General features: G+C 46.1%; 1 protein-coding gene and 1 long non-coding RNA gene across 6 annotated transcripts in view; one reads left to right on the top strand and one right to left on the bottom strand.

The window, feature by feature from the left end:
* Window positions 1-27,350, top strand: part of LOC134344194 (ankyrin-2-like) — a 978,678-nt gene that overhangs the window by 425,481 nt on the left and 525,847 nt on the right. For all 5 annotated transcript variants that reach the window (XM_063043600.1, XM_063043603.1, XM_063043602.1 and 2 more), the window contains one exon: window positions 3,161-3,259. In XM_063043600.1, the coding sequence (XP_062899670.1) occupies window positions 3,161-3,259 (99 nt within the window). The remainder of the gene's footprint in view (window positions 1-3,160; window positions 3,260-27,350) is intronic.
* LOC134344198 (uncharacterized) lies at window positions 131-19,335 on the bottom strand. The gene is made up of 3 exons (XR_010017389.1): window positions 19,226-19,335; window positions 17,849-17,917; window positions 131-368 (listed from the first exon to the last, which is right to left on the bottom strand). It is a non-coding gene; the product is annotated as an uncharacterized LOC134344198 (long non-coding RNA).

Below are 27,350 nucleotides of genomic sequence, written 5' to 3'. Positions count from 1 at the left end.
TCTTAGGTATTATGGCTAACTTCAGTTTCAGTTCCAGTCAGAATTCAGATTCAAAAATTATATATCTATACAGCTTAGCTCCTTTCACAGCAATTCTCCAACATCACAACTTTTAAACAAAGTAAATCTCCTTCAGTAACTTAAAGTCTTTGCAAAAATAATCAGTTCTTGCAGAAAATCAAATTCAGACCCTTCGAATGAAAATAAACCGATACATCCAGCGGTATTAAATCCTCTATGTCATTAAACATTTCGTTCCCGCACTGGTTCTTCATCTTGGGTGGCTCGCCATCTCGTTTCTTGTTCCACTGGGTGAAATATTTCATCCACGGAAAGTCGACTCACAATACTTATACAAAAAACCTGACCTGTATATAATGGGATTACAATCTGTAAGTTTTTATACACATTCTATTTTCTATTTCAAATTAACTCAATATCACATTGTCACTTCCAAACATTTCTCAGTTACAACAGCACTAAACATATTTCACACACAAATTGATACACTCCGAACAGTAAAGGTTTTAACTCATCCAGTTCCCTGGTGTGAATCAACAGAACTAATTGTGGTAAAGATCCTGGACGCTGGTCTCTGCGGATATTGTCTTGTTATAGCTGTAGCTTCAATAGATCTTTTATCGCTATTGTCTCTCCTCCAGAGGGTTCACCCTGAGGTTTTCAAGTAAGTAAGGTAGAGATACTCACCACTAATTCCACTTTTAACAGGCATATCTTTAGTTTCTGAAAGTTTGCTATTTTTCTCTCACTTTCCCGCGCTGCGTCAGCCACACCTCGTTCTTGTATAGTTTTTTCTTCCCCAAGTTCTTTTCATAAAATTCGGTAAACCTCATTTTCAGCCCTCCCCAGGTGAAGCTTTCTAACTTTACGTTTTTGGGTTTAATTAATCTGGGTTACACCTGACATATTGCTGCCAACCTGGACTGATTAACTGACTGGGGTCCTTCTGTCAAGAAGTCCAGTATCCAGTGACAGAGAGGAGTGCTGAGTTCCATTGAGGACAGTTTATCCACCAGCCTATGAGGGATGATTCCGTTAAATGCCAAGTTGAAGTCGATGAACTACATCAAAATGAGACATCATTTTTCTGTGAGGGACAGGAAGAGTGGAGAGCGGAGGTCATGGCATCATCAGTGGACCAGTTTGAGCAGTAGGTGAACTAGAAAGGCTCCAATGTATCTGGAAAGGGGCTTAAAGGGGCTTTTTAAAGAAAGGGGCTTCCCTTTCTCCACCATCAACTCTGCTCTCAAACGCATCTCCCCCATTTCACGCACATCTGCTCTCACTCCATCCTCCCGCCACCCCACTAGGAATAGGGTTCCCTTGGTCCTCACCTACCACCCCACCAGCCTCGGGGTCCAACATATTATTCTCCGTAACTTCCGCCACCTCCAACGGGATCCCACCACTAAGCACATCTTTTCCTCCCCCCTCTCTGCTTTCCGCAGGGATCGCTCCCTACGCGACTCCCTTGTCTATTCGTTCCCCCCCCCCCATCCCTCCCCACTGATCTCCCTCCTGGCACTTATCCTTGTAAGCAGAACAACTGCTACACATGCCCTTACACTTCCTCCCTTACCACCATTCAGGGCCTCAGACAGTCCTTCCAGGTGAGGCGACACTTCACCTGTGAGTCGGCTGGGGTGATATACTGAGTCCAGTGCTCCCAATGTGGCCTTCTATATATTGGTGAGACCCGACGCAGACTGGGAATTCGTTTTGCTGAACACCTACGCTCTGTCCGCCAGAGAAAGCAGGATCTCCCAGTGGCCACACATTTTAATTCCACATTCCATTCCCATTCTGATATGTCTATCCACGGCCTCCTCTGCTGTAAAGATGAAGCCACACTCAGGTTGGAGGAACAACACCTTATATTCCGTCTGGGTAGCATCCAACCTGATGGCATGAACATTGATTTCTCTAACTTCCGCTAATGCCCCACCTCCCCCTCGTACCCCATCCGTTATTTATTTATATACACACATTCTTTCTCTCTCTCTCCTTTTTCTCCCTCTGTCCCTCTGACTATACATCTGGGCTCCCCCCCCCCGGCCTTTCTTTCTCCCTGGGCCTCCTGTCCCATGATCCTCTCATATCCCTTTTGCCAATCACCTGTCCAGCTCTTGGCTCCATCCCTCCCCCTCCTGTCTTCTCCTATCATTTTGGATCTCCCCCTCCCCCTCCCACTTTCAAATCTCTTACTAACTCTTTCTTCAGTTAGTCCTGACGAAGGGTCTCGGCCCGAAACGTCGACTGTACCTCTTCCTAGAGATGCTGCCAGGCCTGCTGCATTCACCAGCAACTTTGATGTGTGTTGCTTGAATTTCCAGCATCTGCAGAATTCCTCGTGTTTGCGTTTTTAAATGTATCTGGAAGATGTGATTTTATTTGGCTTATTACCAGCTGCTCAAAGCACTTCATAACTGTTGAGGTCAATGCCACTGTACGGTAATAGTTCAGTCCAGTTACTATCGCTCTTTTGGGCACTGGAATGATAGTGGCTCCCTGCAGGGACAGTGGACTGTTGCAAAAAGATGTTTTAAGATGTCTGTTAAGACCTTTGTTAGCTGGGCTGCAGAATACCTCAGGACCTGACCAGGTACATTGGCCCCGCAGCTTTTTGTGGCTAGGATCCTACCCACCTTGGGTGCAACCAGACAGGATGCCTGTTCCTCAGGGCGGAGAGGGGGCTTTCCTTGATGTCACATCATTCATTGCATCAAATTGTGCACAGAAGGCATTCAGCCTATCAGGAAGAGAGTTGTTGTTGTCATTGCCTGTCCCTGCACAGTTGCCTTCTTTGAGAACTGCTACAGATTAAATCACTCTTTTTATATTTGGCATGGATTCTAGGTCATAAATATTAAACTGGGTTAAGTGAGCAGGAAATAAACAAGGTGAGCATTTTTCATTGCTTATCTTGTACATTGTCCACCGAACTGTTGCTTTTATAAAATTTGACATTTCATTTTCAGAAAACAGTTTTCTGTTATAAAAGGAGACTGAACATTGGTAACAATTTTATTCAATTCTCTGCACCCTCTTATAGAAGAAAATTCGTGCTCCAGTATTCTCTGAATTTTTTTCTTTTTTTGTCCTGAAAATTAATGTTCCTTTTTCACTCTTTTTTTTCTAGAAAGGAAATTCAGCCCTGCACATTGCATCTCTGGCTGGACAAACTGATGTGGTTAGAACACTAGTAAAGCAGGGTGCCAACATCAATTCTCAGTCCCAGGTAAGTTGCTGAAATACTCCATAACATTTCTATATTTGAGGGATATATTAGAGAACAATAACCCAAGATCTAATTTCTCTTTAATCACCAAATGTTCTCATTACGGCTCTATCCTTGCTAAAGTGAAGTATCATTTTGCCTAAAGCCACACCTCACACTTGCCTGGATTAAACTCCATCTGCCATTTTCTCCAGCTATAACTATAACTGACTTGTGTGTATTACTTGTATCCTTTGATTACCTTTCTTCTTAAATGTCTACAACTTCACCAATTTTTATGTCATCTGCAAGTTTACCAACCAATCCATCTACATTTTCATCCAAGTCATTTGTATGTATAACAATTGGCAGAGGTCCCAGCACAGTACTGAACACTGGTCACAGACATACAGCCCAAATAACACTCTTCCTACACCACCCTCTGTTTATTATAGCCAAGCCAATTCTGAATCCAAACTGCCAAATCACTGTGAATCCCATGTATCCTAAGCTTCTGGATCAGTCTGCCATGACTGGTTGATTGGCCTACTGTGCAGATGCAACAGATCTTTAAAAAGCAGGAAGTTTTTCAATGGGAGTCATTGATTGGAGCACTGTGCAGATGCAACAGAAGCATTCTCGCGTAGGTCCACCAAAGAACTTTAGAACTTTTAAAAAAAAAGTCTCTATAAAAGAGAGGTACTGCCTAGTGGAGTGATCGTCATGGGAGTGATCATTGTCAGAGTAGTCTGAGGCAGAGTAGTAAGGCTTTGGCTCAACAAGACTTTGGTGAGAACGGGTGGACACAAGGTTCATAGGTAAGTTTCTTACCTCCTATTCTGAGTTAACTCTAGAGAGAATTGGGGGGATGTTTACAGCACCTGTGTTCTGTTCTAGGTGTTAGATGTGGGAATTCTAGGAGACTACCAGACTCCCTAATGACCACATCTGCACCAAGTGGATCGAGATGCAGCTCCTTAGAAACCAAGTTAAGGAACTAAAGTTGCAGCTCGATGACCTTCGGCTTGTTAGGATACATGAAGCAGTGATAGACAGGAGCTACAGGGAAGTAGTCACTCCAAGGCTACAGGAGACAGATAAAAGGGTGACTATCAGGAGAAGGACGGGAAAATGTCAGATAGTGGAGAGTATTTCTCTCAACAATAAGCACTCCATTTTGAGCACTTTGGGGGAAGGGGAGCGACCTACTGGGAGAAGCAACAGAGGCCATGCCTCTGACACTGAGTCTGGCACTGTACCTCAGAAGGGTAGGGAACTGAAGAGGATGGCAGCAGTGATAGGGTACTCCATAGTCAGGGGGATAAATAGGTGATTCTGTAGACATGAAAGGGAAACACACATGATAGTTTGCCTCCCAGATGTCAGGGTCCGAGATGTTTCTGAATGCATCCACAACATCTTGAAAAGGGAGGGTGAGCAGCCAGAAGCCATGGTACATATTGGTACCAATGCAATAGTTAAAAAAAGGGAAGAGATCCTGAAAACAGACTACAGGGAGTAAGCGAGGAAGCTGGGAAGCAGGACCTCAAGGGTAGTAAAATTGGGATTGCTACCTGTGCAACGTGACAGTGAGGATTGGAACAGAATAAGGTGGCAGACAAATGCATGGCTGAAGAATTGGAGCAGGGGGCAGGGATTCAGATTTCTGGATAATTGGGACCACTTTTGGGGCAGGTGCGACCTGTACAAAAAGGGTGGGCTGCACTTGAATTGGAGGGGACCAATTGCAGGCAGATTTACTTGAGCTGCTGGGAATGGTTTAAACTAATGTGGCAGGGGATGGAAACCAGGATGATAGAGTGGAGGATGAGCCAGCAGGTTTACAAGTAAATGACAGATGTAACATAAATATAAGGAAGGACAAGTCAAAGATTGGGTACAAATGCAAGCAGAGCAAAGAGTTAAGTTGTACTACAGAGGCAAAATTCAGAAGGGTGAAGAATGCAAGACTGAAGGTGCTGTATTTCAATGTGCGTAGCATTCGGAATAAGGTGAACGAACTCATGGTGAAATTAGAGATTTGTCGGTATGACGTTGTGGGCATCACTGAGTCATGGCTGAAAGAAGGCCATAGTTGTGAGCTTAACATCAAAGGATATACTTTGTATTGAAAGGACAGGCAGGAAGGCTTAGGGGGTGGTGTAGTTCTATTGGTAAGAGATGGAATTACATCTTTAGAAAGAGGTGACATAGGGTCAGACAATGTTGAATCTTTGTTGGTGCAAGAGTATAAAAAACATTACAGGAATCATCTATAGGCCTCCAAATAGTAGCCAAGATGTAGGATGGAGATTGCAGAGGGAGCTGAAAAAGGCATGTAATAAGGGTAATGGCACAATTGTAGTAGAGGACTCCAATATGCAAAGGGATTGGGAAAATCAGGTTGGTGTCAGATCGCAAGAGAGGGAATTTGTTGAATGCCTACAAGAGGGTGTTGTAGAGCAGCTTGTGCTTGAGCCTACTCAGAGAAAGACTATCTTAGATTGAGTGTTGTGTAATAACCCAGATGTTATTAGGGAGCTTAATGTAAAGGAACCCTTAGGAGGCGGTGATCATAATGTGATTGGATTCATAGTGCAGTTTGAGAGGAAGAAGCATAAGTCACATGTATCAGTATCACAATCGGATAAAGAGAATTACAGAGGCATGAGAGAGGAGCTTCCCAGGTGGATTGGAGATGGATACTCATTGGGATGATAGCAGAGTAGAGGTGGCTGATGTTTCTGGGAATAATTCACAAGGCGAAGGATAGCTATGTCCTGCAGAAGTAGTTTCATAAATGGCAGAGCGAGGCAACCGTGGCTTACAAGGAAAGATAAGGACTGCATAAAAGCCAAGGAAAAGGGCAAATAAGGTAGCAACAGTAAGTGTGAAGTTGGATGATTGGGAAGCTTTTAAAATCCAACAAAAGACAACTAAAAAAGCTATAAGAAGGGGAAAGATGTTATATGAGGGAAAACTAGCCAATAATATAAAGCAGGATACGACAAGTTTTTTCGGTTATATAAAGAGTAAAAGGGAGGCGAGAGTGGATATCAGACCACTGGAAAATGATGCTGGTGAGTAGTAATGGGGGACAAAGAAATGGCAGAAGAACTAATTGGGTACTTTTTTCACAGAAAGCTACCTTTCTTCACATTGTTTGTGTTCAGTGTGGAAGAGGTCCGTGAGGGACAGGGAGCAGGAGCGAGTGTCATTGCTATTACAAAGGGAAAAGTACAAGGCAAACTGAAAGGTCTTAATGTGGATAAGTTACCTGAACCAGATGGACTACGTCCCAGAGTCCTGAAAGAGGTTGCTGAAGAGATAATGGATGCATTGGACATGATCTTTCAAAAATCACTTAATTCTGGCATGGTCCTGAAGGACTGGAAGATTGCAAATGTCACTCCACTTTAAGAAGGGAAGAAGGCAAAAGGAAGGAAATTATAGGCCAGTTAGCCTAACTTCAGTGGTTCGGAACATGTTCAAATCCACTATTAAGGATGAGATTTAGGAATACTTGGAGACCAATGACAAAATAAGTGAAAGTCAGCATGGTTTCTGTAATGGGAAATCTTGCCTAACAAATCTGTTGGAGTTCTTTGAGGAATTAACAAGCAGGGTGGACAAAGGAGAGGCAGTGGATGTCATTTACTTGGATTTTCAGAAGGCATTTGATACGGTGCCACACATGAGGCTGCTTCACAGGATAAACTCCTGTGGCGTTACAGAGAAGATACTGGCATGGATGGAGGAATGACTGACAGGCAGGAGGAACGAGTGGGTATAAAAGGAGCCTTTTCTGGTAGGCTGCCAGTGACTAGTGGTGTTCCTCAGTAGTCAATATTGGGACAGCTACCTTTCTTCACATTGTTTGCCAATGATTTGGATAATGGAATTGATGGCTTTGTGGCAACGTTTGCAGATGATATGAAGATAGGTGGAGGGGTAGGTAGTACTGAGGAAGCAATGTGATTACAGCAAGACTTAGACAAATTGGAAGAATGGGCAAAAATGTGGCAGATGGAGTACAGTGTTGGAAAATGAATGATAATACCTTGTCGTAAAAGGAACAATAGTGCAAACAACAGTGCGGTAGCAGTCACATCGACAGTGATTAAATTCTTTGAGAGGTTGGTCATGACTAGACTGAAATCTTGCCTCAGCAAGTACCTGGACCTATTGCAATTTGCCTATTGCTGCAATAGGTCAACCGCAGGTGTAATCTCAATGGCTCTCCACATGGCTTTAGACCACCTGGACAACACAAACACCTATGTCAGGATGCTGTTCATCGACTATAGCTCAGCATTTAGTACCATCATTTCCACAGTCCTGACTGAGCAGTTGCAGAACGTGGGCCTCTGTCCTCCCTCTGCAATTGGATCCTCGACTTTCTAACCAGAAGACCACAATCTGTGCGGATTGGTGATAACATATCCTCCTTGCTGACGATCAACACTGGCGCATCTCAGTTGTGTGTGCTTAGCCCACTGCTCTACTCTCTCTATACCCATGACTGTGTGGCTAGGCATAACTCAATTACCATCTGTAAGTTTGCTGATGATACAAACATTGTTGGTAGAATCTCAGATGGTGACGAGAGGGCATACAGGAGTGAGATATACCAGCTAGTGGAGTGGTGCCACAGCAACAACCTGATACTCAACATCAGTAAGATGAAAGAGCTGATTGTGGACTTCAGGAAGGGTAAGACGAAGGAACACATACCAATCCTCATAGAAGGATCAGAAGTGGAGAGAGTGAGCAGTTTCAAGTTCCTGGGTGTCAAGATCTCTGAGGATCTAACCTGGTCCCAACATATCGATGAAGTTATAAAGAAGGCAAGACAGCAGCTATACTTCATTGGGAGTTTGAAGAGATTTGGCATGTCAACAAATACACTCATAAACTACACTCATAAGGTTGCTTTGGCAGTCAAGGTGAAGGATAATCCAAAGAGCTTCAACAGGTATATTAAGAGCTAAAGGATAGTAAGGGATAAAATTGGTCCTCTTGAAAGTCAGAGTGGTCGGCTATGTATGGAACCAAAAGAAATGGGGGAGATCTTAAATGGGTTTTTACAGTTTGAGGAGGAGGAGGTGCTTGCTATTTTGAGGCAAATCAGAGTAGATAAATCCCCAGGACCTGACAGGGTATTCCCTCGGACCTTGAAGGAGGCTAGTGTTGAAATTGCAGAGGCCCTGGCAGATATATTTAAAATGTCGGTATCTACAGGTGAGGTGCCGGAGGATTGGAGGATAGCTCATGTTGTTCTGTTGTTTAAAAAAGGCTCTAAAAGTAATCTGCGAAATTATAGGCCAGTAAGTATGACGTCGGTAGTAGGCAAATTATTGGAAGGAGTACTAAGAGATAGGATCTCCCAAGTATTTGGATAGACAGGGACTTATTAGAGAGAATCATCATGGCTTTGTGCGTGGTAGGTCATGTTTAACCAATCTATTAGAGTTTTTCGAGGAGGTTACCAGAAAAGTGGATGAAGGGAAAGCAGTGGATGTTGTCTACATGGATTTCAGTAAGGCCTTTGACAAGGTCCCGCATGGGTGGTTGGTTAGGAATATTCTGTCGCCAGGTATACATGGAGAGTTAGTAAATTGGATTAGACATTAGCTCAATGGAAGAAGAGAGTGGTAGTGGAGGATTGCTTCTCTGAGTGGAGGCCTGTGACTAGTGGTGTGCCACAGGGATCAGTGCTGGGTCCATTGTTATTTGTCATCTATATCAATGATCTGGATGATAATGTGGTAAATTGGATCAGCATATTTGCTGATGATACAAAGGTTGAATAAGGCATTGGTGAGGCTGAATTTGGAGTATTGTGTACAGTTTTGGTCACTAAATTACAGGAAGGATATTAATAAGGTTGAAAGAGTGCAGAGAAGGTTTACAATGATGTTGCCGGGACTTGAGAAGGTGAGTTACAGAGAAAGGTTGAATAGGTTAGGACTTTATTCCCTAGAGCGTAGAAGAATGAGGGGAGATTTGATAGAGGTATATAAAATTATGATGGGTATAGATAAGAGTGAATGCAAGCAGGCTTTTTCCACTGAGGCTCGGGGAGAAAAAAAAAACCAGAGGACATGGGTTAAGGGTGAAGGGGGAAATGTTTGAAGGGAACATTAGGTGGGGCTTCTTCACACAGAGAATGCTGGGAGTGTGGAATGAGCTGCCAGATGAAATGGTAAATGCGGGCTCACTTTTAACATTGAAGTAAAACTTGGACAGGTACATGGATGAGAGGTGTATGGAGGGATATGGTCCAGGTGCAGGTCAGTGGGCACAAGGCAGAAAAATGGTTTGGCACAGCCAAGAAGGGCCAAAAGGCCTGTTTCTGTGCTGTAAAGTTCAGTGGTTCTATGGTTCTATAGTTGTACCGTGGACAGCGTTCTGACAGGCTGCATCACTGTCTGGTTTGAAGTGTCTACTGCACAGGACGGAAAGAAGCTGCAGAAGGTTGTAAATCTAGTCAGTTCCATCTTGGATACTAGCCTACAAAGTACCCAGGACATCTTTAGGGAGCAGTGTCTCAGAAAGGCAGCGTCCATTATTAAGGACCTCCGGCACCCAGGCCACGCCGTTTTCTCACTGTAACCATCAGGTAGGAGGTACAGAAGCCTGAAGGCACACACTCAGGGGTTCAGGAACAGCTTCTTCCCCTCTGCCATCTGTTTCCTAAATGGACATTGAATCTCTAGACACTATCTCACATTTTATTTTAATATACAGTATTTCTGTTTTTGCATGTTTTTTAAATCTATTCAATATATGTAATTGATTTACTTGTTTATTTTTTTTTTCTCTGCTGGCTTATGTATTGCCTTGAACTGTTGCTGCTATGTTAACAAATTTCACGTCATATGCCTGTGATAATAAACCTGATTCTGACTCTGATTTTCTAAATGAGGAGAAGTTTCAAACATCAGAGGTGCAGAGGAACTCGGAGTCCTTGTACAAGACTTCCAGAAGGTTTATTTACAGGTTATGTGTGGTAAAGAAGGCAAATACAATGTTGGAATTTATTTCAAGAGGAATAGAATATAAAAGCACGGAGATAAAGCTGAGCCTTTATAAGGCTGCACCTGTATTGTCAACAGTTTTGGGCCCCTTATCTCAGAATGGATGTGTTGTCATTGGAGACAGTAGAGGAGGTTCATGAGGATGATTCTAGTGTTAACATATGAGAAGCGTTTGGCTGCTTTGGGTCTGTACTCAATGGAATTTAGAAGAATGCATGGGGATCTCATTGAAACCTACCAAATGTTGAAAGGACTAGATAGGGTCGATGTGGAGAGGACGTTTTGTATGGCGGGGGTATGCAGAGCTAGAGAACACAACCTTAAAACTAAGGGATGATCTTTGAGAACAGAGGTAAGAATGAATTTTTTATCCAGAGTGTAGTGAATCTGTGGAATGCTCTGCCACAGACTGCAGTGGAGGCCAAGTCTGCGGGTGTATTTAAGGTGAAAGTTGATAGATTCTTGGTTGGTCAGGGCATGAAGGTAAGCAAAGGGGCTCTGCTAGTAAAGAATTGCATCAAATCAGTGGAGAAATGTGACATAGGGTCAGAAGATGTTGAATCCTTGTGGTTTGAGTTCAGAGCTGCAAGGGTAAAAGGACCCTGATGGCAGTTATATACAGACCTCCAAACAGTAGCTGGGATGTGGACCACAGATTACAATTGGAAATAGAAAAGATGTATCAAAAGGGAAATATTATGATAGTCATGGGAGATTTCAACACGCAGATCGATTGGGAAAGTCAGGTTGGAAGTGAATCTCAAAAGTGTGAGTTGTTGAATGTCTATAAGGTGTCTTTTCAGAACAGTTTATTGTTGAGCCTACGAAAGTATCAGCTATACTGATGCTGTAATGGACCAGAGTTCATGAGGGAGCTCAGGGTAAAAGAGCCTTTAGAAGCCAGTGATCACAGTATGGATGAGTTCAGCTTGAAATTTGATAGGGAGAAAGTGAAGTGTTTCAGTGGAGTAAAAGAAATTACAGTGGTATGAGAGATGAATTGGGCAAAGTAAATCGGAATCAGATGCTGGCAAGGACAACAACAAAGCAGCAATGTTGTGAGTTTCCAGGGAAAATGAGAAAGGTGCAGGATAGATGTATTCCAAAAACAAAGAAATACAAAATAGAAAGAATAAAAAGAAAAAAGAATGGCAAAGTAGTACAACCATGGCTGACAATGGAAGTCAAAGCTAATGTATTAGGAAAGGAGAGGGCACAAAGCAAAACAAAAATTAGTGGGAAGATGGGATTAGGAAACTTTTAAAACCCTACAGAGAGCAACTAAAAGAATCATTAGGAGGGAAAATACAAAATATGAAGGCAAGCTAGCAAACAATATCAAAGTTGATAGTAAAAGTTTTTTTCAAGTATGATGAGAGTGGATATAGGACTGCTAGAAAATGAGGCCAGAGAAATAATAACAAAGGCCAAGGAGATAGGAGATTAACTAAATGAGTATTTTGTGTCAGTCTTCACCGTGGAAGACACGAGCAGTGTGCCAGATGTTGAAAGGTGTGAGGAAGTGAAGTGACTGCAGTTAATATTACAAGGGAGAAGGTGCTCAAAAAGCTGAAAGATCTAAGGTTAGATAAGCCACCTGGGCCAGATGAACTGAACCCTAGGGTTCTGAAAGAGGCAGCGTTAGAGATTGTGGATGCATTAGTAATGATCTTTCAAAAATCTTTGGTTCCAGTGGACTGGAAATTTGAAAATGCCACCTCACTCTTTAAGAAAGGAAAAGAAATTATGAACCAGTTAGCCTGACCTCAGTGGTTGAGAAGATGTTGGGGTCACCTGTTATGGAGTAGTTTGTAACAGAGGACAAGATGGAGTTTCCTTAAGGGAAACACTTGCCAGTCAAATCTTGTTCAAAATTTTTGAGGAGCTTACACGTAGAATAGATAAAAGGGGAGTTTCCTAGAGGGAAATTCTTGCCAGTCAAATCTTGTTGGATATTTTTGAGGAGCTTACATGTAGGATAGATAAAGGAGATGCAGTAAAGGCATCCATTAGTCTTGCGAGACCATGGATCTGCGCCTGGAAAGTCTTCACTCTCCAGGGCGCAGGCCTGGGCAAGGTTGTATGGAAGACTAGCAGTTGCCCATGCTGCATGTCTCCCCTCTCCATGACACTGATGTTGTCCAAGGGAAGGGTATTAGGACCCATACAGCTTGGCACCAGTGTCGTCGCAGAGCAATGTGTGATTAAGTGCCTTGCTCAAGGACACAACACGTTGCCTTGGCTGGGGCTCAAACCTTCAGGTTGCTAGTCCAGTGCCTTAACCACTTGGCCACGTGCCCACAGAGATGCAGTGGATGTTGTATATTTGGACTTTGAGAAAGCCTTTGACAAGGTAGCACACATGAGGCTGCTTACCAAATAAAGAGCCCATAGTATAGTCATAGTCATAGTCATAGTCATACTTTATTGATCCCGGGGGAAATTGGTTTTCATTACAGTTGCATCATAAATAATTAAATAGTAATAAAACCATAAATAGTTAAATAGTAATATGTAAATTATGCCAGGAAATAAGTCCAGGACCAGCCTATTGGCTCAGGGTGTCTGACCCTCCAAGGGAGGAGTTGTAAAGTTTGATGGACACAGGCAGGAATGACTTCCTGTGATGCTCTGTGTTGCATCTCGGTGGAATGAGTCTTTGGCTGAATGTACTCCTGTGCCCAACCAGTACATTATGTAGTGGATGGGAGACATTGTCCAAGATGGCATCCAACTTGGACAGCATCCTCTTTTCAGAGAGTCCAGTTCCATCCCCACAACATCACAGGCCTTACGAATGAGTTTGTTGATTCTGTTGGTGTCTGCTACCTTCAGCCTGCTGCCCCAGCACACAACAGCAAACATGATAGCACTGGCCACCACAGACTCGTAGAACATCCTCAGCATCGTCCGGCAGATGTTAAAGGACCTCAGTCTCCTCAGGAAATAGCGACGGCTCTGACCCTTCTTGTAGACAGCCTCAGTGTTCTTTGACCAGTCCAGTTTATTGTCAATTCATATCCCCAGGTATTTGTAATCCTCCACCATGTCCACAAGGACCCCCTGAATGGAAACAGGGGTCACTGGTACCTTAGCTCTCCTCAGGTCTACCACCAGCTCCTTAGTCTTTTTCACATTAAGCTGCAGATAATTCTGCTCACACTATGCGACAAATTTTCCTACCGTAGCCCTGTACTCAGCCTCATCTCCCTTGCTGATGCATCCAACTATGGCAGAGTCATCAGAAAACTTCTGAAGATGACAAGACTCTGTGCAGTAGTTGAAGTCCGAGGTATAAATGGTGAAGAGAAAGGGAGACAAGACAGTCCCCTGTGGAGCCCCGGTGCTGCTGATCACTCTGTCGAACACACGGTGTTGCAAGCGCGTGTACTGTGGTCTGCCAGTCAGGTAATCAAGAATCCATGACACCAGGAAAGCATCCACCTGCATCGCTGTCAGCTTCTCCCCAACGCACTGGAGAAGTCAAAAAACATGACCCTCACAGTGCTTGCTGGCTTGTCCAGGTGGGCGTAGACACAGATCAGCAGGTAGACGATGGCATCCTCAACTCCTAGCTGGGGCTGGTAGGCGAACTGGATGGGATCTAAGTGTGGCCTGACCATAGGCCAGAGCAGCTCCAGAACAAGTCTCTCCAGGGTCTTCATGATATCGGAGGTCAATGCCACCAGTCTGTAGTCATTGAGGCTGCTGGGGCGCGGCGTCTTCGGCACAGGGATGAGGCAGGACGTCTTCCACAGCACAGGAACCTTCCGGAGCCTCAGGCACAGGTTGAAGACATGGTGAAGTACTCCACATAGCTGAGGGGCACAGGCTTTGAGCACCCTGGTACTGACACCATTCGGTCCTGCAGCCTTGTTTGGGTTGAGACGTTTCAGCTGTCTTCTCACCTGTTCAGCTGTGAAGCCCATTGTGCTGGTTTTGTGTGGGGAAGGGGTATAGTCATGAGAGCAGGGTGGGGGACTGTGAGGAGGGGTTGGAGGGGAGAGTGGAATATGTGTTGGTTGGGGGCCGACAACAGATGACTCATGTGGGGGATGGGCAGGGGCCACAATGTCAAATCTGTTAAAGAACAGGTTAAGTTCGTTGGCCCTGTCCACACTGCCTTCTGCTCCTCTGTTGCTAGTTTGCCAGAACCCAGTGATGGTCCTCATCCCACTCCAGACCTCTCTCATATTGTTCTGCTGGAGTTTCCACTCAAGCTTCCTCCTGTACCTGTCTTTAGCCTCCCTGATCCTGGCTTTCAGGTCCCTCTGTATTGCCCTCAGCTCCTCCCTATTTCCATCTCTAAACACCCTCTTTTTAGCGTTCAGGATGTCCTTAATGTCCTTTGTCACCCATGGCTGGTTATTTGAATAACAAAGGACGGTTCTTGTCGGAACATTGCAGTCCACACAGAAGTTGATGTAATCAGTGATGCACTCTGTGAGCCCATCAATATCCTCTCCATGTGGCTCACAGAATGCCTGCCAGTCTGTCACCTCAAAACAACCCTGGAGCGCCTCATAAGCCTCCTCCGACCATTTCTTCACTGTCCTCGAGGTTGCAGGTTTACTCTTCACCAGAGGCACGTAGCAGGGTTTTAGATGCACCAGGTTGTGATCTGACCTTCCCAATGGGGGGAGGGGAGAGGAGCTGTATGCATCCTTAACATTAGCGTACATCAAATCCAGAGTCCTCTCCCCTCTGGTTGTACAGACATACTGCGTGAAGTTGGGCAGTGTTCTAGCCATGGTAACATGGTTGAAGTCGCCCGAGATGGTAATGAGGTTTCTCGGGTGCTGGGTTTGTAATCTGGCTATGACAGTGTAAATGATGTTACACACTGACGTCGGGTTGGCAGAGGGAGGGAGGTACACAACAACCACAATTGCATGCGAGATTTCCCTTGGCAAATGATATGGCCGGAGTCCAAAAGCAAAAAGTTCAATATCCAGGCTACAAACATGTTCCTTGATCGTAATATGACCAGGATTGCACCATCTGTTGTTTACCAGAACCGCAAGCCTCCCTCTTTTACGCTTACCACTCTCAGTGCAATTCCGGTCAGCTCGAACAGTCTGGAAGCCCTCTATGGAAACGCTTTGATTGGGTATGTCCTCGTGCAGCCAACTTTCAGTAAAACACATGACACTGGTCTCCTGAAATGTTCTCTAACTCCTGATAAGCGCCGTCAGTTCGTCCATTTTATTACCCAGCAATCTCACATTGCCCATGATGAGAGAGGGGAGACACGGCTTATAACTTCTCTTCTCCATAAGCCTCTGTTGTCTCGACCCGGTCCTCTTCCCTCGACTTTTTGATCCCCCTCCGCATCCTCTGAGTGTTTTCCTCCAGATTTCAGCCCGGGTGTCCGCTGCTCTGTTCGCTAAACCAGCCGGCATAAGCGCAATCAGCTGGTCCCTGGAATAGACAATGCGGCCATCCTGCTGCCATGCTAATGAGACGTGTCCGAATGTAACTATTTCCAGCGCTAAAAAAAAATAAAACTCTCTCCACCAGCATGTTAGAGAGGGTGCAGCTTCAACATGTTACCGTAAGAAAAAATACAACAAATAACCTAAGTTAAAAAAGTTTAACAAGTAAGAAACTAGACGGAGCAACTATAACAGGCTGCATGCACGACCAGCACATGTGCACATGCGCGTATTTCAGGAGATTTACTGGCATGCTTCAAGCATTGGCTGATTGGTAGGAGGCAAAAAGTGGGAATAAAAGAATCCTTTTCTGGTTGGCTGCCTGTGACTAGTGGTTTTCCACAGGGGTCAGTGTTGGAACTGTTTCTTTTTATGCTGTATATCAATGATTTAGATGATGGAATAGATGGCTTTGTTGCCAAGTTTGCAGATGATACAAAGAGTGCTGGAGGGACAGGTAGTGTTGAGGAAACAGGTAGACTGCAGAAGGACTTAGGCAGTTTAGGAGAATGGGCAAGAGAGTGGCAAGTGAAATACAATGTTGGAAAATGCATGGTTATGCACTTTGGTAGTAGAAATAAATGTACAGACTATTTTCTAAATAGAGGGAAAACCCAAAAATCTGAGACACAAAGCAACTTGGAATCCTTGTGCAAAACACCCTAAAGGTTAACTAGCAGATTGAGCTGGTGGCGAAGAAGGCGAATGCAGTGTTAGCATTCATTTCAAGCAGTCTAGAATGCAAGAGTAGTGTTATGATGCTGAGAATAGTACAGCACTGTACAGGCCCTTTGGCCCACAATGTTGTGCCGACCCTTAAACCCCGCCGCCTATATAACCCCCCACCTTAAATTCCTCCATATGCCTGTCTACTAGTCTCTTAAATTTCACTAATGTATCTGCCTCCACCACTGGCTCAGGCAGTGCATTCCACGCACCAACCACTCTCTGATTAAAAAACCTTCTTCTAATATCCCCAAACAACAGGAATTCTGCAGATGCTGGAAATTCAAGCAACACACATCAAAGTTGCTGGTGAACGCAGCAGGCCAAGCAGCATCTATAGGAAGAGGCGCAGTCGACGTTTCAGGCCGAGACCCTTCGTCGACTGCGCCTCTTCCTATAGATGCTGCTTGGCCTGCTGCGTTCACCAGCAACTTTGATGTGTGTTGTTCTAATATCCCCCTCGAACTTCCCACACCTTACCTTAAAGCCATGTCCTCTTGTATTGAGCAGTGGTGCCCTGGGGAAGGGGCGCTGGCTGTCCACTCTATCTATTTCTCTTAATATTTTGTATATCTCTATCATGTCTCCTCTCATCCTCCTTCTCTCCAAAGAGTAAAGCCCTAGCTTCTTAATCTCTGATCATAATGCATACTCTCTAAACAAGGCAGCATCCTGGTAAATCTCCTCTGTACCCTTTCCAATGCTTCCACATCCTTCCTATAGTGAGGCGACCAGAACTGGACACAGTACTCCAAGTGTGGCCTTACCAGAGTTTTATAGAGCTGCATTATTACCCCGCGACTCTTAAACTCTATCCCTCGACTTATGAAAGCTAACACCTCATAAGCTTTCTTAACTACCCTATCCACCTGTGAGGCAACTTTCAGGGATCTGTGGACATGTACCCCGAGATCCCTCTGCTCCTCCTCACTACCAAGTATCCTGCCATTTACTTTGTACTCTGCCTTGGAGTTTGTCCTTCCAAAGTGTACCACCTCACACTTCTCTGGGTTAAACTCCATCTGCCACTTCTCAGCCCACTGAGGCTTTATAAGGCTTTAATACTCACCTTGAGTATTGTGAACAGTTTTGGGCTCCTCATCTAAGACAAGATGGGGAATGAAAGGATTATCATACGAGGAATGTTTGATGGCTCTGGATCTGTACTTGCTGGAATTTAGAGGATGGGTGGGGGGATCTCATTGAAACCTTTCGAATGTTGAAAGGCCTGGACAGCGTAGATGAGGAAAGAATGTTTCCCATCGTGGGTTAGTCTGTGAGAAGAGGGCATAGACTCAGCATGGAGGGGTATCTATTTAAAATAATTTTTTTTTTAGCCAGAGGGTGGTGAACTTGTGGAATTTATTACCATGTGTAGCTGTGGAGGCCAGGTGGTTGAGTGTACTTACGGCAGAGCTTGATGGGTTCTTGATTGGACACTGCATCAAAGGTTATGGGTAGAAGACCGTGGAGTCGGGCTGAGGAGGGAAAAAAACATCAGCCATGATAGAATGAAGGAGCAGACTTGGGCCAAATGGCTTAATTCTGCTGCTATGTCTTATGGTCTTTTCAAATAATTTTTCTCTCACTGGTGAAAGGCTGATCAGGCTGGTTGCCTTTATTGCCCATTCTGAACAGAAGAACAACACTCGCTATCCTCCTGTTCCCCCAGGATCTTATCTTTGATTTGAGGCAAAGGTTATTGTGAACTTTCGAGCAATCCATTCTCTTGTCTCGGTCAATAATCTAGAATAGGCCAAATAGGAATTGGCTCAAATTTTCCACTGATCTATATCTGGCTGTATCATTTGACAATCCTGCTTGTCATCCATGATTTCATCAATGATCATGCCAAGTCAGGCGCACTAATGAAATCACCTATATAATCATCCAGATCATTAATATATATTACAAATAACAGAAGTCTGAGAACCAATCCTTAGACTCAATTGCCCATGCATCTCCAGTTTGAAGCACATTCCTCTGCCACAACATGCTGTAGCATCAAGTTTGGCACTGCAGGTCAGTGTCAGAAGCTATTATAAATACACTTCATGCAATTCATACAGACCATATACAAAAAGGAATCTGAACTTGTCAGGAATTTCTGTTTTAAATGGAGATGGTTGAGATATGAGTGGTCAACCTCTTGCAAGCTGCTTGGTCAATGAAAATTTAAAGAGTTTTAAATTATCATTATTTTCATTCCAGTCTTACCTTTTATTATTGTCTGGAAAGACCCATTGTAATCAATTATAATCACTTTGTTATTTGCAACCTCAAATAATTTATTGCTATTTGCCTAGTTGGAAAATTAATGGATTTCTTTTGTTAATAATTAATGTTATAGTGTAGTATAAAACTCACTGAAGGCTACTGTTTCAACAGTGCCTATAAAACGTATTCACCCCACCCCCTCCGGAAGTTTTCATGTTTTGTTGTCATACAATATTGGATCACAGTGGATTTCATTTGGCTTTTTCTGACTCTGATCAACAGAAAAAAAGTCTGTAATGGCCTTTGCCCCACTGATTCACTGTTGCCTAGGGTAAATAGCCATCGACCCTGCCAAACAGTGCAATTACTTTGGTGCGGATAAGGTGTGAGTCGCCCAATGAACAGCCACAACACAAATATGAAACAATATATCAAGTGCGAGTAAAGAATTATACTTTATAGCCAGTTTTTGGTGATGGGTTAGTAGAAATAACTACAAAAAAAAATAGGTGCCACATAAGTAACTTATCAGTCTTGTGCACATAGGATTTTAATACATTGGAGCTCACGCCTCTGATTCCCTTCACAACGTCCTTCCGAGACTCCGGCCACCCTCCGAACTCCCGAGGTCCGGTGTCCTCCTCCCTGGAACCGCTGTCCGTTCCACACACGTCCGTCCTCTCCACTCGCCTCCTGAAAAACCCGTGCTCCTCAACTCAGCACACATATACAAGATAACAGAACATGACTTCCATTGGCTAACAAATGAATACAATTTCCATTATCTCCCTGTATAACCCAAACATTGCAGTTACAGAGAACCCCTTGCTCAGCAGATAACATTGCGAGATGCTATTTTAATGTAACACTTCAGAGAAGCCATTTTGGTAATAAACGATTAACAGTTAACAGTCCACCTAGTATACTGAGAGCCCTACCTTCCCCCCCCCACCGAAATAAGTCATGCCCTCATGATATTCAGATAATTCGCCATCCCTTCCTGCAGAACACACAGCCCAATCCATGTGCAGAAAGCAGTGATCTGACTCTCCAACACAATGGAGATCAGACCTTGTTCCCCGGGTGCTACGTAAGCCAACCTCTCGTTTACCCCTTCTGCCTTGGACACTACAGGGGACCCTTTGAAACTACGAGGCAAATCTTCCCCCAAGTGGTTATCCAAGCCCCTCTGCACCTCGGAACCCTCTATCTCTGGTCCAGACCCTACATTCTCTCCTCCGCCTTGTGGTGCCATGAACTGCCCCTCAGTAGCCCCTTCTAACCCAGTGGGGGAAAGGCCAGGAGTTTCTTCCTCCGTCCCGGGAGCATCAGCGAATGGCAGAATGTACCAGCCATCCCAGTCATCGTCATCTGAATCAGTATCCCTCACAGGGGCTGGGGCTGGGCCCGGGCCCGTCTCTCCCGGGGTAGGCATGTCCTCCACCCTGCAGGGACGCAGAGTCCTGGCACGGGGTGCAGCCACCTCTTCAGGCTCCTGCTCTACCTGCACATCTTGCCCCAGGGGCAACAGGTGATTCCGATGGAGAATCTTCACAGGCCCCTTTCCATCCTCAGGCCGTACCCGGAAAACCGGCAGGTTTGGCATCTGACTCTTCACCACATAGGGCGTGGCTGCCCAGTGATCAGCCAGCTTGTGTTTTCCCGGTAATACCAGATTCCTGATGAGAACTCGGTCTCCCGGCAGGAGTTGGTCGTACCTCCTCTTGTTTCCCTGATTCTGCCGGGCAGCAGCCTCCCTGGCCAACTCGTAAGCTCTTTTCAATTCTTGCCTCATATCAGACACATACTTCAAGTAAGGCTTCGGCGACACCTCACCCGCATCAGCCCCGAAACAAAGTCAATGGGCAACCTTGCCTTGCGCCCAAACATGAGATAATAGGGTGAGTAACCAGTAGCTTCATTGCGTGTGCGGTTGTAACAGTGAACAAGATGCCCAATATATCGACTTCAATTATTCTTTTTGCTGATCTCCAGAGTCCCGAACATGTCTAGTAGCGTCCGATTGAACCTTTCCGGCTGGGGATTCCCCTGCGGATGATAGGGCGTGGTCCTTGATTTCTCAACCCCCAGCATGCCCAGCAACTCATAGATGAGTTTGCTCTCAAAGTCTCATCCCTGGTCACTATGGATCTGCCGAGGAAGACCATAATGCACAAAATACTTCTCCCATAGCACTTTTGTCGCTGTAGTCGCCCTCTGATCTTTAGTAGGAAAAGCTTGCGCATACCTGGTGTAGTGGTCTGTGATGACCAGGACATTTGCAGCGTTGCTGGCATCGGGTTCTAAGGACAGGAAATCCATACACACCAGGTCCAAAGGCCCTGCATGTGGGACAAAGGGGCAGCCTGCCCGGGCAGCGTCTTCCATTGTATGCAATGAATGCAGGACTTGCAGTACTCTTCAACCTCCGTCCTCATTTGGGGCCAATAAAACAGATCCTTGAGCAATCCATAGGTCTTTTCCACCCCCAAGTGCCCAGAGTCATTATGGAGAGACTTCAACACAACCTTCCTATACTTCTCCGGCAGGACCAGCTGCCAACACCGAGGTCGGTCCGGGGGTGACGTTACTCGGTATAACATTTGGTTCTTCAACCTCAACCGAAGCCATTCCTTCAGTAACAGGGATGTGGGACCGTGCTTGGCCTTCTCTGCCCGTGTCACATCCCCCTCTTCCACAGCATGCCAGACCGGGCCTATGTCAGGGTCTTCTTGCTGAGCAGCAGCCACTTCCCCAGGGCTTAACCCCGGCAACTGCATGGTCTTCAGAGCAGTCATGTCACAGTACACTAAAGGCACAGCATCATCAGATGCCCCCAATGAGTCCACTGCTCGACCCGGCCTCTCCTTCTCCTCAGCCTGCACGGTGATAGCAAACTGGCACATCGCCTTCACCCCAGATGCAGGAACACTCTCCCACTCCTCGTCCTTCCCCAGCTCCTCATGGCCCCGTTGGTACAGCGTATCCGCGTTGACCGATGGCCTGTGGCATCCAGTTTCACCAAGGTCAGGATGTAAGTGAGCGAGTTGTTGTCTGTCCACACCTCAAACTTGGCCCAGTAGAGATAGTCACCAACGCCGCCCACTTCAACGCCAGGAACTCCAAATTGTGAGTGGGATAGTTTCTCTCCGCAGATGACAAACTCCAGCTGACAAATGTTACAGGCCTCAGGCCAGCACCCTGATCCTGATATAGAATGGCCCCTAACCACTCATGACTGGCGTCAGTGTGTAGCACATAGGGCAGTCGGGGGTCTGCAAAAGCCAGCACCGGTGCCTGAGTCAGCATCTCCTTCAGTGACTGGAAAGCCTCTTCACATTTGTCATCCCATCTCTGTGCTGAAGGGCTCTGTCGGGTTCAAATATTCTCCCACCTCCCGTCCTTTCCTGCCCTTCCCCCTCTGTCCCAGGGGAGGGTAGCCACGCAGAAGCTGGTTCAAGGGATGATTCACCTGGGCATAGCCCTTCACGAATCTCCGATAGTACCCACAGAACCCTAGGCACGAGTGCAGAGCACTCACTGTCTGAGGCCTCGGCCAGGTGGTCACGGCTTCGATCTTAGCTGGGTTGGTCGCTACACTATTCCGTGAGACAGTGTGTCCAACATAGCTAACAGACGTCTGACAGAGCTGGCACTTGTTCAGGGAAAGTTTCAACCCTTCCTGCTTCAGCCGGTTGAGCACCTTCATCATCCTCGCTTCGTGTTCTTCCAAGGTGCATCCAAATACTGTGAGGTCATCCAAATATACCAGCACTTTGAGCAGGTTCATATCCCCCACTGCCTTCTCCATGACCCTCTGGAAGGTGGAAGGGGCCCCCGATATGCCCCGAGGCATCTGTTGGAACTGATAAAAGCCCAAAGGGCAAATGAAGGTTGTCTTCTCCTTATCGGCCTCACTCATCGAGATCTGGTAATACCCACTCCTCAAATCCAGCACGCTAAACCACTTCACCCCACTCAGACAGGCCAGTGCATCCTCCACCCGGGGGACCATGTACTGATCTGGGACCGTGCGCCTGTTCAGTGTTCTATAGTCCACACACATACGAACCTTCCCATTCTTCTTCCGGGCCACTACAATAGGAGACGCATATGGGCTCCGGGACTCCGTGATAATCCCGGCCTCCTTCAACTTGCCTAAATGCTGCCGCATGTCTTCCACATCTGCCGGGGCCAGTCGCCATGATCGTTCCCTAAACGGCGTATCCTCAGTCACCCGTATGGTGTGGCGAGTGCTCCTGGAACAACCCACATCAAACTCATCAAGGGTAAAAACATCTGTCATCGTCAACATCTTCTCCACCAGCCTCCGCTTCCAACCCTCCGGTACAGGTGATGCCCCAAAGTTAAAAGCTTCAGCAGTCAACTTAGGCCTTTTTCCTGACTGCTCTTCCCCAGCTGCTCTCACGGGGGTGCTATGCATCACCGTCACCAGGAACAAATGCACCAGAGGCGTTCCTCGCTTAAAGGTGACCTCCTGTGCCGTAGTGTTCCTGACGATCACCACCAACCTGCGTGCCTGTACCACCGAGGACTTCTGCAACTCGGGTCTCACCAGAACCCCAGCAGGGAATCTCGACTCCCCTTCGAGATCTTCTGGAGTGTCCACTAAAAGGGCTTCACCCTCAGGCACTCCCGGGAATCTAGGGATCCCCATTACTCTCGCTACTTCACCTGGCCGCACCACCCTAGGCTTCGACTGCACACCACACAGTGCCTCATTCACACGTCGCGCCCAGCCCAGAGCGACCCCACACTTCCTCAAAAGCAGTTCGGAATACTGGGTGCACTGACAGGGTCTCCAAAAAGTCCTCACCTGCCTTCTCCTTACAGGCTCTCAGGAGTCCCCGCACAATAGGGGTGTTGGTCCCCACCACAATTGACACACTCCCAGTCTCACCGGGGTCTGGGCACACCAGTACCAGGGCCTCATGAGCCTCAGACACCCCCACCTCAGCTTCCAGGAACTCCAGTTTCACAGACAAATAACCATTGTACGGGTAATCACCATCACTGATCCCCCAAATCTCCAGTGCACTGAAAGGTGTCAGGGGTGGATGTCCCAGATACTGATTGTAAAACGACCGGTACAGTGATGTAACCTGCGACCCTGTGTCGAATATGGCTTTTGCATCTATCCCTTCGATCCGTATCAACACGCTGGATCGGGGCCCCGCCAGTCCTTCAGGGATAGGGCCTTTTCCTCTTGAGGGTCCCGTGGCACATTGTTGGGAACGTATTTTCCCAGAGACTCCAGTCTGTTTCCTCACTGAATCCCTTCTAAGCTTCCCAACCCCGCTTCCTGCTGGGACACCCGGGGACTCTCCCTCTGAGGGGCTCCCTGCCATTCACATTCCCGCCTGAAGTTCCCCTCTTCCCCGCAGTTATAGCACATAGCTCGCCTCGCCGGACCCCGGCCTCTGCCTGGCCTCAGTGCTGTCCGTCCCTTCTGGGAGGGGCCTTCCCCGCTACTCCCCTCCCACGGAGGGACCCCACCTGCCGCGACCCCCTTATGTGCCTCCTGCGTGGAACTGACCCTGGTCATTTCACCACAAGAGGCTACTACTGAGGACTGCCTTCCACTTCCACTTCATCCTCCTCCTCCCTGACCTCTCTGAACAACTGAACAAAAGATGGGGGGGGGGACGCGTTCTACGAGACTGCCGGAGGCTCTTAGCGATCACATCATATCTCTGCATGCCCCTGACTACCTGGTCAATCCTTATCCGATCCACCTCGCTGGCCGAAATGACTCCCCTGGTGCCTCAAGCAATTTAGCCTATGCTCAAGTTGGAGAAGATACTCAGAAAGCTTCTCCCCTTTTTCCTGACGCAGATTCTGAATCACCCCTAGAAGCTCCACCGTGCTTCCCGTCAGCCCAAACGCCTCCTCTAGGGCGGCTAGACACTCCTTCCAAGAAACAAGGGGCTGGTTAACTCTCACCCCTTTTACCACCTCAGCTGCCGCCCCTCTCAAACTGTCCCCCAATCTTTGCCGCTTCTCCTCCTCAGAACACTGCCACTCACCTAGCAGCTAAGAGGTACATTCTAACCAGGATTTGTAATCCCCTTCCCCCTCGGGGATTGGGGTTTTTCCTGAGAAAATTCTTAACTTCTGTCGCGGACCCACCGCCCAGTCAACCAAAGAGTTAATGGCTGAGGCCAGCTTAGAGCCCTCTCCCTTCCGTGGGGCACAAGAACCAATTACATTCTCCAAATCTGACCACTCCCTTCCTTCATCCCTCAAAAACAATTGGACCCACTCCCTGAAATCTCTGCCCCTAGCCTTGGGCAACCCATCTGGTGTCTCTTCAAACCCGTCCTCCGTGACAGCATGTACGCCTCACCTACTTCACCGATACACGGCGGCAGTCCCACATCCTTGACGTCAGCACCCGTCTGTATCAGCACAAAGGCTGAGTCTCCTGTTTTACCAATCTTTCTGCTTACAATCTCAACCTTACCGATAGCTCTGACCGTACTCAAGCATCCAGTTAACACATCATCCGGAGTACGAATATCCACCCCACTTAATACGCAGGCATAAGTAACCGGGACATCCTCGATCTCACACTGAAGTTCGATCTTATCTGCGTCCATCCCTTTTAATTCAACCCAGGCAACTTACCCCTTATCCTGACAGAATTTAAATCGCGGAACGAGCCCCCAAATGTAATGGCCTTTGCCCCACTGACCCACTGTTGCCTAGGGTAAATAGCTGTTGACCCCGCCAAACAGTGCAATTGCTTTGGTGCGGATAAGGTGTGAGTCGTCCAATGAACAGCCATAACACAAATATGAAACAATATACCAAGTGCGAGTAAAGAATTATACTTTATAGCCAATTTTTGGTGATGGGTTAGTAGAAATAACTACAAAAAAATAGGCGTCACATAAGCACAATCTTGTGCACATAGGATTTTAATACATTGGAGCTCACGCCTCCGATTCCCTCCACACGCCCTTCCGAGACTCTGGCCACCCTCCGAACTCCCGAGGTCCGGTGACAGCCGCCCTGGAACCGCTGTCCGTTCCACACACGTCCGTCCTCTCCGCTCGCCTCCAGAAAAGCCCGCGCTCCTCAACTCAGTGCACATATACAAGATAACAGAACATGACTTCCATTGGCTAACAAATGAATACAATTTCCATTATCTCCCTGTATAACCCAAACATTGCAGTTACAGAGAACCCCTTGCTCAGCAGTTAACATTATGAGAAGCTATTTTAATATAACACTTCAGAGAAGCCATTTTGGTAATAAGCGATCAACAGTTAACAGTCCACCTAGTATACTGAGAGGCCTACAACTCTTTTGTGTCAAAGTGAAAACAGATCTCAACAAAGTGACTAAATGACTTATATAAAATAATTGATTGCATAAGTATTCACCCCCCCCCCCAAGTCAGTATTTAGCAGATGTTCCTTTGGCAGCAATTATAGCCTTGAGTCTGTGTGGATAGGTCTCTATCAACTTTGCACATCTGGACTCTGAAGTTTTTCCCCATTCTTCTTTACAAAACTGCCCAAGCTTTATTAGATTGCATGCGGATTGTGAGTGAATAGCCCTTTTTAAATCCAGCCACAAATTTTGAATTGAATTGAGGTTTTTAAGCCATTTCTGTGTAGTTTTGGCTTAATGCTTAGGGAAAACATATCTTGCTGGAAAACAAATCTTCTCCCAAGTAGTGACTCTCTTGCAGACTGTTCAGGTTTCCCTCTGGGATTTTGCTGCATTCATTTTACCCTCTCCCTTCACAAGCATTTTAGGGCCTGCTGCAGTGAAGCATCCCCACAGCATGATGTAGTCACCGTCATGCTTCATGGTAGTGATATTGTGTTTTTGGCTCACACCAAACATAGCTCTTGGTCTGATGGCCAAAGAGCTCAATTTTAGTTTCATCAGACCATAGAAGCTTCTTCCAGCTGACTTCAGAGTCTCCCATATGCCTTCAGGCAAACTCTAGATGAGATTTCACGTGAATTTTTTTCAACAGTGGCTTTCTCTTTGCTACTCTCCCTTAAAGCTGTGACTGGTGAAGCACATAGGCAATAGTTGTTGTATGCGCAGTCTCTTCCATCTCAGGCACTGAAGCTTGCAGACCTCCAGAGTTGTCACAGATCTCTTGGTGGCCTTCCTCACTAGTCCCCTTCTTGCACAGACATTCAGTTTTTGAGGATGGACTGCTCCAGGCAGATTTACAGCTATGTCCTATTCTTTCCATTTCTTGATGATTGACTTAACTGTACTCCAAGGGATATTCAATGACTTGGAAATTTTCTTGTATCCATCTCCTGATTTATGCTTTTTCAATAACCTTTTTGCGGAGTTGCTTGGAGTGTCCTTTTGTCTTCAGGGTGTAGTTTTTGCCAGGATACCGACTCACCAGCAGTTGGATCTTCCAGGTACAGGTGTATTTTTTGTATCAATTGAAACACCTTGACTAAACATAGGTCTCCAATTTAACTAGTTATGTGACTTCTAAAACCAATTGGCTGCACCAGTGATGATTTGGAGTGTCATGTTAAAGGGGGTGAATACTTATTCAATCAATTATTTTGTGTTTTATATTTATAATTAATTTAGATCACTTTGTAGAGATCTGTTTTACTCTGACACAAAAGAGTCTTTTTCTGTTGATCAGTGTCAAAAAAGCCAAACTAAATCCACTGT

This window comes from Mobula hypostoma, chromosome 3 (assembly GCF_963921235.1).
Source record: "Mobula hypostoma chromosome 3, sMobHyp1.1, whole genome shotgun sequence".
Taxonomy (NCBI): domain Eukaryota; kingdom Metazoa; phylum Chordata; class Chondrichthyes; order Myliobatiformes; family Myliobatidae; genus Mobula; species Mobula hypostoma.
This window is presented reverse-complemented; position numbering and strand designations above follow the sequence as displayed.